At 35.9% G+C, this 18763-nt stretch overlaps 1 protein-coding gene across 2 annotated transcripts in view; it reads right to left on the bottom strand.

The window, feature by feature from the left end:
* The window catches only part of LOC113082898 (ras-related protein Rab-27B), a 34647-nt gene extending 15884 nt beyond the window's left edge, over positions 1-18763 (bottom strand). The window contains exon 1 of one of the 2 annotated variants that reach the window (XM_026254312.1): positions 18524-18763. In XM_026254312.1, the coding sequence (XP_026110097.1) occupies positions 18524-18525 (2 nt within the window). In that variant the 5' untranslated portion in view covers positions 18526-18763. Of the gene's footprint in view, positions 1-4895; positions 4942-18523 lie in introns of those variants that run through there. The other variant, XM_026254313.1, reaches the window with a different exon arrangement.

Genomic DNA, 18763 nt, shown 5'->3' with positions numbered 1-18763 from the left:
TGCGTCTCTCTCTCTCTCTCTGGATTTACATGCATCTCTAGCCTAACCACAATATACGGTAAGCTACAATAAAACAACTAAATTACACACTGCCCATCGTGCAACACAACCATAATCACCGTGCAATCGCTGTAATCATATGTACAGTAGTTACACACACCAGAAGGGAAAACAAATGAATTCTAATTGTTAAACTCTAGCTAACTTACCATTTAAAGCTTTATAATGGACAGAGGGACAAAAGTCTATAAAACGGGTGTGCATTTTGATGCATGCAACTAAGAATGTTGCTTGTAATTATTAAATGACTTATGATGCATTCCATTACAAATGCATTTTGTTGCACGCAATTCCGAAATCTGTTATGATGCATTTTATTGAGAAATGCATTTTGGTGTGTGCAAAAACAAAATGCATTTTTTTTTTTTTTCATGCAATTGCTAAATAAATGTTCTTGCACGCACTTGTGGAATGCAGCATGAATTTTGTTAGAACCTATACAGCATTAATGTGAAAATAAACAGAAGACCAGTGGTGTGTTCTCCTTCAATGCACATCTTCTTAGTTTACTTAATTTCACATCACTTTTCTGTTGTTATTACAGAAACACACAGTCATATAAACCACCCATCTGCGTGACATCTGTATCTGTGCTGGCAGTGAAGCTGTGGAAAGGTTATCTGTGCTGTGAAAGGCCCTCAGGGGTCGATGTTACACAGGAACCAAACCGGGCCAGAGACCCCTGGAACAACCTCCCATGAGCCCTGAAACCACACACTACATTTCTACATTCATCTATATAAGACGATGTGTTCACCTGAGCAAAAGACAAGATCATGAAGCTGGGCTGCAGTGGCTGGTTGCATGGTGTGCTAAGCGTGTTCTGAATGACTTAGCATGCTAATATCACTGCTATTTTAGGAGCAGAAATATACTAGCATTTATTAACCCTAGTATTTTCCATTTTCAAGAAGTTAAATCTAGTTATTACGGTTTCTGGTGAGGTGTGTTTGAATGAGAAATGCGCATCTTCACAGAGTCAGGTAAATAATAAGGATAATATTTTTTTTAGCGATTAAAAACTTAAATTCTGTTCTGCACCTTAACACAAAACTAATGTATTCATCATTGTATTACTTCAACCTAAAGTAAACAAAAATTAAAAAACTAACTTTGTTTTGTGCTCTGGCTGCATATACTATTATAGCATTTTTTTTGTAATTTTCCATTTTCATTCTATTTTTTGTTATAGTTTTAGTATAGTTTTGATTTGCATTTTTGTATATATATATATATATATATATATTTAAAATTTTTGTTTAGGTTGAAGTACTAAAACTACTTAAAGCTAAAAAATAATAAACACTTAATTGGCATAATTAAAAAAAATAATTAGAAATGTATATAATGTGGGAAAATGGTTAAAGCTTTAGTAATTTTGTTCTGGCTTTTGCTATTTTTTTAATCTTTTTTTTCTATTTAAATGACTGATAAGTGCGCCTTCACAGACTGGATCAGGACAATAATAAGGATAATATTAATTTTTTTGTGATGAAAAAATGTAATTCTGTTCTGCACCTCACACAAAACTACTGTATTCGTCATTGTATTACTTCAACTTTTACAATTTTTATTACTTCAAACTTTGTTTTGTGTTTTTAATTTAGAAATGTTGCAAGGTTGAAATACTATTATAGCATTTATTAGTATTTTCCATTTTAATTCTATTTTTTTTTTTTTAAGATTTATTATAGTTTTGCTTTGCATTTTTGTATCTTTTATTAGTTTCTGTTTTTAATTGTATTATTATTATTTTATTTTTTAAATATGTCAATTAAGTGTTTATTATTTTTTAGCTTTACTTTTACTAATTTTAGTACTCAAACCTAAAGAAAAATTAGAAATGTTGCTTTGGGAAAATAGTTAAAGCTTTAAGTAATTTTGTTCTGGCTTTTGTTATTTAAAAAAAAAAAAAATTAAATGTCTGTTTAGTTTTATATACGTTATATATGTTTTTAGTTTCTGTTTTAGTCATTTTAGGTCTTTAACTAACTATATTTAGATATGCTGCCTTGGCAACTAACTGAATATACTATTATAGTATTTATTAATATTAATTTTTGCAAAGTTTATCCAATACTCTTGAGCTGTTTCCAGAAGAATCTCTCTATGAAAGTGAAAGCTAGTGATTCATTTTTAATGTTTCTCAATGGCTCTGATCACAAAACAAAAATAAGAGAAAGTACGTTAGCATTCAAAGCAGATCAGTGGTTTTATGTCAGAGGAAAATAAGCTTCATCTGAATGAAGGGTCAAAGCAGATGACCTTAAAACAAACTCAATAACAGAGACCTCTGACATCTCGACAGATCCTAAACCGATGACCTTCGCACACATCAGCTCCAGTCAATCGTAATGTGACCAGATCGTTTCGGCCGTCTTTCATTAGTATTGTTCTGGATACAATGTCTCGCTCATTAACTAATTACATGAAGTTAATCAAGCCAATCTGCTGGTCAGACGGACGTGCAAGAACATTCAGAGTAAAGCAGGTCTAATGCATGACATTTGATCAGACAGACGCTCACATTTAGACAATTAGACCGAGCGATTCATTAACCTAGATCTCTAAATGTGCTCTTCATCCATGCAGAAGCCGCTTCCATCCTTCTAGCATGTTCTGAATGGAGTTATACAGATGCTGTGAGGTTGAAAAAGAGTATCAGTGTTAATGGACAGAGACGGACAGCACATACTGCGTCCTGATTGGTTCTCTGTGATGATGTCATAATCGAGGCCTTATCGTTTCCCATCCTACATGATTTCCTTCGGTTTCACGCTGAAATAAATCACATTACGCACATTAATAATGTCGAACGTTACGGTAAACGCTCTCGCCGAGCAGAGGAGAAGATCTTGTGTCATACAAACACTTTAAATCAAACTAACAGCCAGAGACTGAGTGAGAGCAAAGGCCTGTGGGAAAACACTACTAATAATTACAGCATTTACAAGGGAATGAGGTTCAGTTAGCTTTTATTCATATTCTAAATTATTTTTTTATTTGTATATTTTCTTTTTCATTCAGTTTAGAGTCTTTTTTGTCAGTTTTTATCGTCTATATACTAATTTTTTTCATCAATTCGTTTTTTAAATCAAATTAAAATGATCTAAATGAGAAATATTAGCTATTATAACCCTGATTTATGTATACTCTAAATGTAACAAATTTCAAATGATGAACAAATTATGAATATAACATACTATATATTATACATTTCCCAGGCTGCTCTTTTCATTCAATGGAAGGGAATGTGAGCTAATTTCTTTTATGTTTTTAATGTTTTGTGTGTGTGTGTGTGTGTGTGTGTGTGTGTGTGTGTGTGTGTGTGTGTGTATAGATATATATTATCATCAAATTATCATGACAGTACAAAACTAAATACATCAAAGATTATTGGAGTATGTTTTACAAAATATTCTCAAAGTAAATCCCACACCATTTTTTAGTGTAATATACATAACTTGTGCAAAATATTGCCTCAACTCTTCTGAAGTCAAACGGTCCACTTTCCATCATCTAAGTGTTTTTGGTTCCCCAAACACTCCAGTGATCAGTTATTTTAAAAAAAGAACATTTCAATAATCTCAAGAACATTTAAGTTCACAGAACATTCTTCATGGAACCACTGATGATTTAAGAGTGCACAGGTTTGAAACGACGGGGTTTGTAATTGAATGCATAATAATGACAATAAGTAAATGATGACAGGAAAAAAGAATTATATATATATGTTTTTTTGGTTTTTTTTGGTTGTACTGTTCCTTTAAATCACTGACACACACACAAACACTGAAACCCAGAAGGGATCTGGACGACAGTAGCCTGCGAGCATCAGCAGCGATCACATGCTCAGACGTTCAGAAGAGAAACACTCCTCTTAAAAACACACTATTGCAACATCCCAACACACAAAAATCTCATCTGTGATTCTGTACGCCTCAACATCTGCAACAAAATCTGATTTCCCCCCGTGCACTTCAACTCATTTAATCTGTGAGGCATTCAGACATTTGTGCCGCTGCTAAAATGAGCATCTAGAGGTTAAAACCTTACACTTTCTTACACTGAGAAACACAAAACAAGAAAGCAGAACATTCACACACACATATACACACACGCACACACAGTATACTACTTTATAAATATATATTTCAAGTCTCACAGAATCACTGAATATAAATCACATGAATATAAAGTTTCGCATGCACTTAAAAAACAACAATATTTAGCATCAACCATCTCCAACATCTTCATGCATCAAATTAAAACCCCAGGACTTCTGAGTTTAAGGTGCAATGGAGAAGATTATACGTTTAATAAGATTTAACATTAAACTTTGGGTCTATTAGTCACATGAAGCATCATGTGATGGTTATATATGTGCCATTCATCTGCACTTTCTGTTGTTGCATGAGGAAAAAGAGAAGAAAATGCTCTGACTTTTTTTTTAATATAAGGGTTAAAATGTTGTGCAAATAGTAAAGTAGCAGTTAAACCTGCCAAAACTACTGTGAAGTTTAACTGCACGAAGCAGATCCATTTTCTACACTTTTACTGTGAAATAATTTTAACTTAGAAATTGCTAGTTATAGCTATTTCACGAATTATTACAAACGTATGGCACTAGTGACTTTTTTAAGTAGAAAGCATGAAACTGCATTTTCTTGAAAAACACACGCAGAAAAAAAAAAATGTATACAGTGTGCACCAGAAACAATCCTGATCTTTAAAAGTGGAAGAAACAAAACTACATCCCTGTAAGTGGTTAGCTGCATTATTTGCAGCTCTACACTTCACACAGCGTCCGTCCGTCAGAGATCTGAGCTTCTTACCCTGCTGTTCCTCCTGGTGTCCCTGATGCTGATCGCTCTCACAGTCAACCACCACAGACCTGATCCACACACACACACACACACACACACACACACACACACACACACACGAGTGACAGTCATGTGACACAGCACGATTACACCAGCACAGCAGATCTGTGTTCATGCATTCAGCATTAATAACCAGAGCCATCTGCAGTGCATTAAATCCCTCTGGTCATCCTGACCCGGAGAGGACGGTCTTTGTCCAGAAAGTGCTGGCTAATGTGACCGGGTATAACTACTCCCCCCAAACAAATCAATTAATTAATACAATGATTAAATTACAGATTACTTTTGTACTTTCTTGGAAATTTTTCCCTCCAACTTTTTAGACTCAGGGTGTTCCCGGCCTACACAAAATTGATTATTAATTTCTTATTATGCTATATTATTATCAAATCTTGGATTCAATCAAATTATTGTTTTTTTTTTTTTTTTTTCGGAGCTGATTGATCATACGGCTCACATATCGGAACAGATGCACCTCAGTTTATTTTGCTTTTATTTTTTATTAGGTTTAATTTCAGATCAATAAGGCCTATAATCAATCAGTTCCAAGAAGAAAAAAAAACCTGCGCTAATTTAAAGAAAACAAGTTTATAAAAAGATTAAATTTAAGATTTGGGGATAGTTAGGGCTGGTCGATATGGCCAAAAAAAAAAAAAAAAAATCTTAGTATTTTTTTTAAAGACTGTTTCACCAGATTTTGAGTGTGTGTTTGTGTGTGTGTGTGTGTGTGTGTGTGTGTCTGTGTTTCTGTGTGTGTGTGTGTGTTTCTGTGTGTGTGTGTGTGTGTGTGTGTTTCTGTGTGTGTGTGTGTGTGTGTGTGTCTGTGTGTGTGTGTGTGTGTGTGTCTAAAAAACATTAATCATAGGGATGCACGCTAATATCGGCACAACATCGGTATCGGCCGATAAAAGCTTAAAATGACCATCATCGGTATCGGCCGATATGAATATTTCTGCCGATGAGCCAAACCGATATTCTCCAAGTGAAATAATTGACCTGTTTTTCAGATGTGAATGTCTGTCTACATTTGTAAAATAATACATTTATGGTAGAATCAGTACAGAAGAGATACATGGATTTCTCTTCAGTAAAATTAAAGTTTAAATATATCAGGCGAAAAATTTGTATATAAATCGATATCGGTATCGGCCAAAATTATTTTGAAAATATCGGCATATCGAATATCGGCCAAAATCCAATATCGTGCATCCCTAATTAATCACAATATGATTCAAATAACTCTCTCTTTATGAACCATCTGTCCAACAAGAGGTTCGCTCCAAATACAGCACACATGAAGATCACATGGTGTTAAATATCTTTGCAGAAAAAATACAAATTCAAAAACTGGACAAACGTGTCTTAAACATGCTCATCCATTGAATTTTATTACACGATTAAAAAAAACATATTTTTGTGTTTCAGTCGTATAGGTCAGTGAGTGAACGATGACAGAATGATGATTTCTGGTGAATTATTCATTTAAAGATGTGATTTGGTGGTAGATGTGAGGTTAATGTGGTACAGGGATGCAGTGTTAATACACTGCTCCACATACACATCTCTACAGCTGATGCATTCTGGGTAATGAGATCCAGGAGCCTCGGAGGGCATCTTCAGTCCTGTGAACTTAATAACTGTGAGCGCTTGTGCCGATACGCCAGTCATGCATGAACGCTTCTGAAGTCTCTCCAACGGGTTTATGATCGTATTAGTAAAAAGAAAGCTTGACTAGAGATCGGGATGGAATCACAGGATCATTACAGTCGAATTAAACATGCAACGTCACAGAATCTGGCAAATATGGGATGCAAAATCAATAGCAAGGCTGTCAGTAATATATGACCATTGCACATTAGAATATACTCCTCAAAGCAACAATAATAGAGTTTATATGATTTTTATTAAAAAAGGGATTGCACAGAATATTTCATCCATGTTTTAATTTAAACAGTAAATCTGTTTTGAAGCACTTTGTTTGGCAGAAAGAAAGGAATTGCACAAATTGAATTTAATAACAATTTAAGATTAAACTGTTAAAGTTGTATGCATTCTTTGCTTACCAATGTTTTCCATAATAATTTTATCTTTATTCCCAGGCATCTCTTCCTGAGTTTAACCTATGTAAAGGAATATTTGATTATTAATAAAAGAAAGATATTTAGTGAATATAACATATATGTTGTGTTAAATAAAACAACAGAGGATCCATAAAAAAAGACAACACAGAATATCTGAAGAAAGTAAATTAATGAATAAATAATTAAATACTCATAGGGGCCCATTATAGCTTACATTTTAATCAATAATTAAATAGTTATTAATTTAATGTGTTAGATGTTTTGATTATTAAAAAGTAATTAAATCATTAAAGCGAAAATGATTTGGGGGAAAAATTAAACATTGTATAGGGCACTATTATTGATGAACTTTTAATAAACAGTGTCATTCTTAAAATATTATGAGACTTTTTTAAAGACTTTTTAATTAATAAACTGGTTTTGGGAAATATCAAATTGAATTTCTCTATTAAATGTGTATTAAATTTCTCTAATAAAATCACCAACGTTTTACGCATTAATTTCTATTTTTGATCATAAGTGTTAAATGTCCAATGAATTATAATATTTTTTAAAGTTGTCTGAGGTCATATTCCGCTTTTCATCAGGAACGGACTCAAAATTAGGTTGCTTCGGTGCTTTTTGTCTTCTTTGGTGGTGCTTTTTCTGGTGCTTTTTGTTTTCTTCAGTGCTGTTTGTCTTCTTCTTCGGTGCTTTTTAGGCGTTTCTCAATGTCAAGGATGCTTCCTTGGTAGGACTGATCCTTGCAAGTCACTTCCTTCAGAGGCTAGGTGAGACTCCTCGTTAGCATACAGAGAACACGTGAATGGAACAGGCTAGCAAGTGCACGTCATTGCGTCATTACGTCAGTGAAAAGGTCCGTTTGAATAACGCTGTGAATGGTATCATTAAATTACTTTGGACAACTTAACTAGTTATTTATAAAAGAAATGCAGATGACGCAACCAATTGTTAAATGACAGGTCCGGTTCAGTTAACCATTTGTATTTGTATAATTTACAATATCAATACGGTAGTAATTTGTACTGGCATTTAAACGTCAAACTTTACTTATATTTACTACAGTTATAACAAATGTTTGGTAACGTAAATAAAAACCGTTAACGCTCCGACTACACTAATGTTCGACATTTTTTAACTAACGTTAGATAGCAAAGCTGCGCGCATAGGATTGTGGGTGATTTGAGAGCGCGAAGAGCACGAAGGATACACATATGCATCCTTTCCTGTGTATGGGATATTCTTCGAACGAAGGACTCAGTCCTTGGTTGAAATTCCGAGGATCCTCGACATTGGAACAGTCCTTCTACGGATGTCGATGAAGTAGCATCCTCGAAATACTGGCTTCCGAGGATCCTTCCTTGACATTGAGAAACACCTTTTGTCTTCTTCTTCGGTGCTTTTTGTCTTCTTCTTCGGTGCTTTTTGTCTTCTTCTTCGGTGCTGTTTGTCTTCTTCTTCGGTGCTGTTTGTCTTCTTCTTCGGTGCTGTTTGTCTTCTTCTTCGGTGCTGTTTGTCTTCTTCTTCGGTGCTTTTTGTCTTCTTCTTCGGTGCTTTTTGTCTTCGTCGGTGCTGTTTGTCTTCTTCTGTGCTTTTTGTCTTCTTCTTCGGTGCTTTTTGTCTTCTTCTTCGGTGCTGTTTGTCTTCTTCTTCGGTGCTGTTTGTCTTCTTCTTCGGTGCTGTTTGTCTTCTTCTTCGGTGCTTTTTGTCTTCTTCTTCGGTGCTTTTTGTCTTCTTCTTCGGTGCTTTTTGTCTTCGTCGGTGCTGTTTGTCTTCTTCTGTGCTTTTTGTCTTCTTCTTCGGTGCTGTTTGTCTTCTTCTTCGGTGCTGTTGTCTTCTTCTCGGTGCTTTTTGTCTTCTTCTTCGGTGCTGTTTGTCTTCTTCTGTGCTTTTTGTCTTCTTCTTCGGTGCTTTTTGTCTTCTTTGGGGGTGCTTTTTCTGGTGCTTTTTTTCTTCTTCTTCGGTGCTGTTTGTCTTCTTCTTCTGTGCTTTTTGTCTTCTTTGGGGGTGCTTTTTCTGGTGCTGTTTGTCTTCTTCTTCGGTGCTTTTTCTGGTGCTTTTTGTCTTCTTCTTCGGTGCTTTTTCTGGTGCTTTTTGTCTTCTTCTTCGGTGCTTTTTCTGGTGCTTTTTGTCTTCTTCTTCGGTGTTGTTGTGTTTCTTCGGTGCTTTTTGTCTTCTTCGAGGGTGCTTTTTCTGGTGCTTTTTGTCTTCTTCGGTGTGGTTTGTTTTCTTCGGTGCGGTTTGTCTTCTTCGGGGGTGCTTTTTCTGGTGCTTTTGGTCTTCTTCTGTGTTGTTGTGTTTCTTCGGTGCTTTTTGTCTTCGATGCTGTTTCTCTTCTTCGGTGCTTGGAGCTTTCTTTATTTTATTTCATTAGCGGAGGCTCAGACATTCTGTTCCACAAATGAAAGCCGTGCGGGTTTAGAGCACATGAGGGGAAGTTCATGATATTTTCTGAGGTGAATGACTCCTAAAAACCAAACGTGCTCCTGCATGTGTTCAGATCGGTGAGAAACTCAACCGGAGAGTCACGCCGTCCATATTACAGAGCAGGTATCTGAGGAATGTTATTTTCCATGAGATCCGTGTGGATTTAAACACTCTTCTGTGTTTACAGCCGTTAACTCAATACAGAGAGCGTATGAATCCTCTTAAAACAGAAAGACTGATGATCATGTGCTCAGTCTACAATTCACAAGTACACACAAAACTATCAGTCTGACAGAACATGCTGAGAAAGAAAACGCTTCCTGAAACAGAAATCCAATTTGTTTGGAAATATTGGAATCATTTTTATGTTTTAAAGTCTCTTCTGGCCTCCAAGGCTGCTTTATTTGATCAAAAACACAGTAAAATTATTAAATAATATTACAGTTTCAAACAGCCTTTTTCTATATGAATAAATGTTAAAATGTAATTTATTTATGTGACCAAAGCTGAATTGTGTGTGTGTGTAAACAGTTATACTCCAAATTTGTGCATTTTTTAAAAATAAAAAATATAATTTCATCAAAAGTGAAAGTAAAAGACAATTGTAATGTTTAAAAAAATATATTTTAAATAATTGTTGTTGTTTTGAGCATTGTATTCATCAAAAAATCGTGAAAAACAAATATTAGCAGTTTCCAAACTATTTTTCAAATTTGATAATAAAAATAATAATAACGAATAAAAATTATTGCAGCAGCATATCAGAATGATTTAATTCAAATAGAAGTTATTTTACGTTATAGTAATATTTCTCAATATTATTATATTACAGTACTTTTGAGCAGAAGAAACTTTGTTAAAAAATAAGTCAATTATTTCAAGCTTTGTTTTGATCTGTAGTGTAGTTTAGAAGATACATATTGTGTTTTATTGTTAGTGCATATAAAGAAATAAAAATATTTAGTGATTAAATTAAGTGGAAGTGAATGAAATGAAGTGGATACATTTTTACTATATGCTTTAAATATATAGCATATATAAATAACATATTTTTATAAATAATAAAAACAGCTGTTTAAACAGTGTGATAGACTGCATAATGAATACAGCCAAAGGCTAGAAAACATCAAGACATCTTCATATTTTGTCATATTTTCTACTGTACATGGCAAGAGAGCAGACAGAAACTTCTCTGATCTAAAACTAAAATTAGGGCACAGCTGCCTGAAAAATTTATGCGCATGAAATATTGCAGCTCATAAATCAAAAGGACTTTCTAAAATAAAATAAAATGCATGAGCTTCTACTTTGGGAAACTGCGGGTGCTCACGTCAGACCGATCGGATTGGTTCACTGTAAAATACAGACTGGGCGAAGATGATGATGAAGATGATGAAGAAGATGATGATGTAGAAGAAGATGATGATGTAGAAGATGAAGATGATGAGGATGATGAAGATGAAGAAGAAGAAGAAGATGAAGATGATGAAGAAGATGATGATGTAGAAGATGAAGATGATGAGGATGATGAAGATGAAGAAGAAGAAGAAGATGATGATGATGTAGAAGAAGGTGATGATGAAGAAGAAGATGATGATGAAGAAGATGATGATGATGAGGATGATGAAGAAGATGATGATGATAAAGATGATGATGAAAAACAAGATGAAAAAGATGATGAAGATGATGAAGAAGAATATGTTGATGAAGATAAAGAAGAAGAAGGTGATGATGAAGAAGAAGATGATGATGATGATGAAGATGATGATGATGAAGATGGGGATGATAAAGATGGGGATGAAAAACAAGATGAAGAAGAAGAAGAAGAAGAAGAAGAAGAAGGTGATGATGAAGAAGATGATGATGATGATGATGAGGATGATGATGATGATGATGATGAAGATGATGATGATGAAGATGATGATGAAAAACAAGATGAAGAAGAAGAAGAAGATGATGATGATGTAGAAGAAGATGATAATGAAGATGATGATGATGAAGATGATGAAGATGTTGTCACAGGAATCCTCTCAATCCCTAAAACCAGTTTTTATAACGAATGTAACAGCGCTATTATAGTTAGATTTAAATTCTTAAATAACATTCGCATCATTGATCATGTGTCTGAATGCCTCCATCTCATTATAAATACAATGATGTCATCACAACGATCGCCATGGCAACACATCCTCATACACTGAGCGAGTAGATACAGACGGCACACAGTCTCTTCATTCGTTGCATCATTAGTTCAACATATCTGAGACTTAATAACAGACACCGGAGCGTCACAGGAGTTATGTGGACTGCTGTAAGATGATAAGCTGCTTTTAAAGTTGATTCTGAACTTGTTGAATGTAAAAGAGCTGAGTAAAGATGCCATTTGATGTCAGTAATGCGACCACATTAGCCATAAAACTCACCAAAGCAGCACAGTCCCGTCCTGAGAGGAAATGCTGATTAACAGTAAAGTGGCTTATCTTCGAGAGAGACTTCCTGACAGAGAGAAACTCACGCTGCACACTAATGCACACTACACACAGATCACACCCATAGAGTATATGAGAGAATATATAATGTATAATCTCCAGAGGCACTTCCCCAACACTTCACTTGTTAACGAACATCAGAAACACAAAGAAACCCCAAGCCCAAAAATAAAAGTTCTATTCAACTTAAAGAAATTATGCCTTATGCATCACTTACTTGAACTAAAAATACAGAAATAATCATATTATTAATAAAAAATGCATTGATCTGTTGTAAAGGAAAATGTCATATTTGTCGTTTGATTGATTCATTTAAAAAGATTTATTGAAACTGTTAAAGTTGTATTAATTTAATAGATTAGACTTGCTTTTTTGATAAATGGGCTAATTAATAAAATTTTATTTAATGGGGTTATTAAATTTTTTTAAATATATATATATATAATTACTGTAGAAACTATTTTTTCCACAAATCCTGTTATTGCGTTTAAATTTTTCTGGTTTAATAAAATTTTAATGAACAAAAAAAGTTAACTATTTAATAAATTATTACAATTTTTGTATAGTAATAGGGTCCTATATGATTATTTTTTTTCAACACAGAAATATTTTAATAGTTTTTATTAGGGATGCAACAATATTATCAATATGGTGGTATAATGTTAATAAAGTGTTTAGTATTTTTACATCCCTATTATTTAAGAATTAATCCATATTTATTATAAAAAATGGTCTCAATCTAAAATTAACATTGCAAATAATCTTTTAAAATGCAACCAACTGAAACGTTTACCGTGCCACTCATATTTTAATAGCAGTCTTTTTGTACTTTAGCATGCATGGACATTATGTACAGCCCATCTTTTTATTTCTTCATCCAAAATTCCATGATCCTCAATTTAATTCCATTTTTATGACATAATTCCATCTTTCCGTCCATTCTCTCCATCATGCATATCAAAGAACCCTATTATAAGCACAATAAACTTTAACAGTATGAAGATGCATTATAAAAGAGTTCAATAAAAATTGCCTATTGTGCATCCGTGGATGCAAATATTACCCACAATCCCTTGCCATGGAAGAAACTGTGCTCTTTTAAGACTGTGAATCTGTTTCTTTCAAAGCTACACAGACAAGAGGATGAAAAGCAGAGCTATTAAGAGACCACAGGTCCACACCGCGACTCCTTCAAAGCTCTCTGCCATTTCTTAACGTCTTCAGCCGCATTAATTATTTGTGGCGCCTAATTAGCCCTCGTGTGTCCACAGGCCCTTAAAGAGGAGACAAACCAGACACTGACGCCATAACAAACGCTGAACCCCTGCTCGATTGGCTAATATGATTACACCAACATGCACTCGCTCTAATAACTTAAATGATAAAAGAGACAGGGTGGACTTTAATAAGTGCAACATCATGAATTATTGATCAGAATCTTAATGCATAAGAGATGGCGTGTGTTTATGAGCGTTGGGACGTGAAAGACAACATCTCCCCGAGGCCTTCCTTCTTTTACAGTCGCTGGAGTGCATCTATTAGCGCGTTCAGGTTCTTGGCAGCATGCTAAAGCAATTACAGCAAGTGCGTAAAGCCAATTACCGTTGTATTTTGCCAGCTAACATAAAACCAATCAGCGCCGTCACAGTTATTTCATGGCTCGCTATTAGAAATGTCCTCAATGCATTTGGAGGAACTCGGTTTGGATGAGATGGAACATGTTTCCTTCATGTTACCTGCTTTTCTGGGCATTTTAGGAATGTTAAAAAAATATATAATCTGTACACATCTGATCTAAATCTAAAATACACTCAGCACAGAAAAACAAACACATTTTAGGTGGTCTGTTTTCCAAGTCTGCATGATGATTTTCAGGCTTATCGCTTATAACAGATCCTTTACATTTTAGCAAGTGCTTCTAAAGTGGCTTTTAGGTGTTTTTACACAGACTGTTTGATGCAACTTAAAGTTGGCATTTACACAACAATTATAACTGTATACACTCATACCAGGGACTGAGGAGAGTCAAAGCATTGCATCATTACACAGCTAAGTTAAGGCTGTTCTGTCCCTGCTTAAAATGTAAATGCAGCGCTGCAAACATGCAGAACATTGCATGCAATAAACTATAATACATTTGTCAAATTTAAACTGCAAAGATGGCACAGAAGCGCTTTTAAAGTGGCAATAAGGTGTCTTTAAACAGATGTTTAATGCTGCTCAGAAGCAGAATATATACATCTATACAAGATTTACACAGCTGTATACTACGAAGGCTAATGTGGGTTGGAGCAGGATTAATATAGTCAGATTTTTATGTTGCATTGCGTCTTTACACTACATTTACATATTAACTCAAAGATGCTACAGAATAATGCATGCACTGCAGTTTAATACTTACGAGAAATTTACACCTCAAAGGTGGCACAGAAGTGCCTCTGAAGCACCATTTACATGTCTTTACACAAACTGCTTAATGCTGCTTTAATACAAGCGACGACGGTGAGACAAAGCCAGCATAATTTACAGTAGTCTGGCTTCCATGCAGCATTTAGTCTTTACACTGAATTTTGAGCAGGCACAGAGCAGCTTTAACTCAAACATTGCAGGGCGATGCATGCACTGATTTTTAATACTAAGTGTTCGAGTTTTCATCACTAACAACAACAGCAAACCTGACAATTTCAGTAGATTAAAGTAAATCTGACTGGAGTTTCTCTCTATACCCACATCTTAGGGGTTTAAATGGAGATCAGCGTGTCTATTTAGAGCGCAGGAGGTGTTTGGGGGTTCCTGGCGGGCAGGTAATGCCCCCGGCGGGGCGTCTCTTCCCTGGGCATCTGAGCCTGTGGTGTGTGGCGCACAGCTCTTCCTCAGCAGCTGGTGAGCCCTGTGACCTCTGACCCCTGCGGTGGGGCGCAGCAGGCGGACCTGAGGTAATTACCCAGCGAGCAGAGAGACACGCTGAGCTGCAGAGGAAGGAGAAGATGCACAAGGTCTTATCCAGTATCTTTCTTCTGTCCGTCTCGCGCTGATAACTGTGCAAGCTTCAAAAACACTTCAGCTTTGAAAACAAATCTTTCCAAATTAATACAACATTTATTGAGCCCTCAGGATTTACTGTGGCGTTTCTAATTAAACCGTCTCTCTGACGGCTGATTCACATTCAGTGCTGGATGATTTTTGTCACTGAACATACAAAACATCTAAAAACGAATAAATAAAGAAATAACTTTGAAACACCTCCTTATATTTCAAAGAAACGCTGAACCTGAGCTGAACTAAAAATAAACTTCAAACAAGTCTAATACGGGCGACAGCTAAACTCAACATGAAACGACATTCACTTCAGTGTTGAGATGACTGATGTTAACAGAGAGAAAAAGTTAGCATTTGAATTAAGCCACTGAACTGACTGGACTCTTTTCACTTAAGATATTAAAGATCCACCTGGCAACCACACTGAACTCCCTAGCAACCGCATAACATCAAACAAAAAACAACCACTAAAGAATCCAGCATGTAACGGCATGTTAAAGGGTCCTATTACAAACGCTTCTCAATAAATTATAATGTCGTGGAATCGTTCATTTATTTCAGTAATTCAACTCAAACTATGAAACTCATGTATTAAATAAATTCAAAATGGTTTTCAAAATGGTCTCTCAGTTTGGTTAACTGGCTCACACAATCATGAGGAAGACTGCTGATCTGACAGTTGTCCAGAAGACAATCACTGACACCTTTCACAAGGAGTAAGCCACAAACATTCATTCATTGTCAAAGAAACTGGCTGTTCACAGAGTGCTGTATCGAAGCATGCTAACAGAAAGTTGACTGGAAAGAAAAAGATGCACAACCAACTGAGAGATCCGCATTTATGTCTTTTTTGTCATTTACGTTTACCAAGAAAATTTGAGCACTTAATGCTTCCTTCTTCTGACCAGCTTTTTGAAGATGCTGATTTCATTTTCCAGCAGGATTTTGCACCTGCCCACACTGCCAAGAGTACCAAAAGTTGGTTAAATGACCATGGTGTTGGTGTGCTTGACTGTCCAGCAAACTCTCCAGACCTGAACCCCAGAGAGAATCTATGGGCTATTGTCAAGAGGAAGATGAGAAACAGGAGACCAAACAATGCAGATGAGCTGAAGGCCACTGTCACTGCTCATTTGATACAGAAACTATTCGAGCCGTTCATGCCAGACTGAAGAGAGAGGTGTTGTAGTAATGTAAAATATGCCAAAAATGTGTTTTTGAACAATCTAGTATAAGAGAATGTTCTAGTAAACCCCCCAAAAAATCAGCATAATATGACCCATTTAAAAAGTGATGGTAACCAAAGCAATACCCCAGCAACCAATAACAGCACACTAGAAACAGCCGGTAAGCATATAGCAATACATCAGGAACTGCCCCAGGATGAGAGTGTTTTTTCTTCAGCATATAGCTATGTATTTGTGTAATGAGATTATAAGAACACTAATAGATGAGTGATAGATGACTCTCCTAATGAGCCTCCTCAGCTTCCTCCACATTCATTTCATTTGAGTGATTGGCAGTTTTATCATCTTATCAATGATAAGCGCAGCACGCCGACGAATATCTGTTTTACAGAGGTTTTCAACTGCAGCGCTCTATTTCCACAGCTCTGAAGTGACTGAAATCAATAAGCGTTTGACACTCATGTTGTGTCTATTATACACCCTTCAGAAGATCAATACCAACAGTGCAGCAAGCAGCAAGATCCCTTCTGTTCAGGTGGTGCGGATCACGCATGGGAACTTCTCGGTTAAAAATAAATAAATAATGTTTTTCTGGTTTGGAACATTTTCACACGCCGCTTGACTCACTGCGTGTGGGGGACGACACGGAGCAAACAAGCCTGAAAAACCTCCAAGTATCCTGAAATACACTGTCCAACGATCAATTAAAGGGATGGTTCACCCAAAAATTTACATTTGCTGTTAATTTACTCACTTTCAGGCCATCAAAGACGTTCTTGGTGATTTGTAAAATGCAAGTCAATGGGTGCCTGCACTTTGAGAGTCAAAAAATCATATTAGGCAACACAAAATTAATACCCAAGGCTCCTGACAATATATTGAGATCTTATGAAGCAAAACAATCGGTCTATGCATTATTTACAACATTATTACCTGTAATCCAGAGCCTCAGGCAAATGGTCCAGAGCGATGTTTGGTTCACAAGTGAATCATTCTTTTGAACTGGTTCTTTTTAGTGAACCGAATGAACCAGTTCATCAAATTGGACTGAAGCGACTGAAACAGTTTGTGGCTTACATTTTGTCATTGCGTGATTATGTATACGAACTAGTGAAGTGAACCAGTTCAATGCATCAAACTGATGAAGAATCAGTTCGTTGATAATAATAATAATAATAATAATAATAATGTTTCTTGCACAAACTGATCATTTCGCTTCATAAGACCTCAATATATCATCAGATCCCCGGGGTATTAATTTTGTGTTGTCTGTTTTAGATTGATCCGCCGACCGATTAATCGGGACCGATTTTTGACATTTTATTTTTTAAATCGGCCGATTGTGCTGCAAAATAAACCATTTCGAAAGCTTTATTATGTTTTACTATAGTAGAAGTGATGCCGACCGTGCTCATCATATTCATAAGTGCAACAAGACATTTGCATGTGAAAGTAGAAAGAGACGTTTCGAAATTAAAATGCAGCGCTGAATGCAAAACTTAATATAGAGTAAAGAAAATCAGCCAAGTAAATAGTAAATTTCTATATATCGGCATCGGCTGGGAAAAACCCATATCGATCAACCTCTAGCTTGTATATGCTTTTTTTGACTCTCAAAATGCAAAAAAAAATAATAATAATTTGCCATTGATTCGCTTCTTAAGAATCAACAAATCGTCTTTACTGTTCTGCTGAAGAAACAAATTGAGTAAATACACACCAATTGTTTTTGATTTTGGGAGAACTATCAGTTCAGATATCAATCTGGTTAAAAAAAATCCCAGAGAAGTTGCAATAAAGCCAAAATAATGACCGATTTTTCATCAGCACAAAAAAATGTAGGTGGGGCTTTGGTTCTACACATCAGATGATCACTGGATGATGAGATGTGGGCGTGGCACTCAAAAATATATTCAGATGAGTGTGAGCTTGCAGGGGCGGGGCTTAAGCACATGTCAACACCCTAGCAACCCCCACTACATCCTAACATTTTGGCAACATCTTCATCTCCAGCAAACACTCTCTAATATACTAATGTTGTAACATGACAAGGCTGTGAGCTACTAAAAGGGATAAATCCCCCAAAAACAATAATTCTTGACACTTGAAAATAATCAAGCAGTAACAGACACTACTACTACAGTATGTCCAAAAACACATAGTAATAACATGGTACATGTGCACAAATAAAATAAATAAGTATAGTGTTGTGTTGTGATCAAGTTGTGATGCTGCGCATTGTGTGTGTCTGGTGACTCACACACACACACACACACACCGAGCTCACGGATCCACAGAAGCAGATATGAGGATGTTCATAAGCACAACAGAGTTTTCACCGGTGATTTACTCACATCTCAGAGACTGATGCTGAAACGTGATCACAGGTCTCTCGCGCTCTTCATCATCATCATCCTCATCAAAGACCGACGCCGCTTATTCCGCTCGAATCGCTCCTCATCCGAACGGGAACCTGCTCAATGCAACGCTCAAACACTAAAACACACCTCCTCGAGTGTGTACTAATGAGAGTGTGTGTGTGTCAGGCTCCTGCGCGCTCTCGAGTAGATATGTAGGCAGTCCAGCGGCGGCGC

The sequence above is a fragment of the Carassius auratus genome, unplaced genomic scaffold (genome assembly GCF_003368295.1).
Source record: "Carassius auratus strain Wakin unplaced genomic scaffold, ASM336829v1 scaf_tig00037076, whole genome shotgun sequence".
In the NCBI taxonomy this organism is placed as follows: Eukaryota; Metazoa; Chordata; class Actinopteri; order Cypriniformes; family Cyprinidae; genus Carassius; species Carassius auratus.
This window is presented reverse-complemented; position numbering and strand designations above follow the sequence as displayed.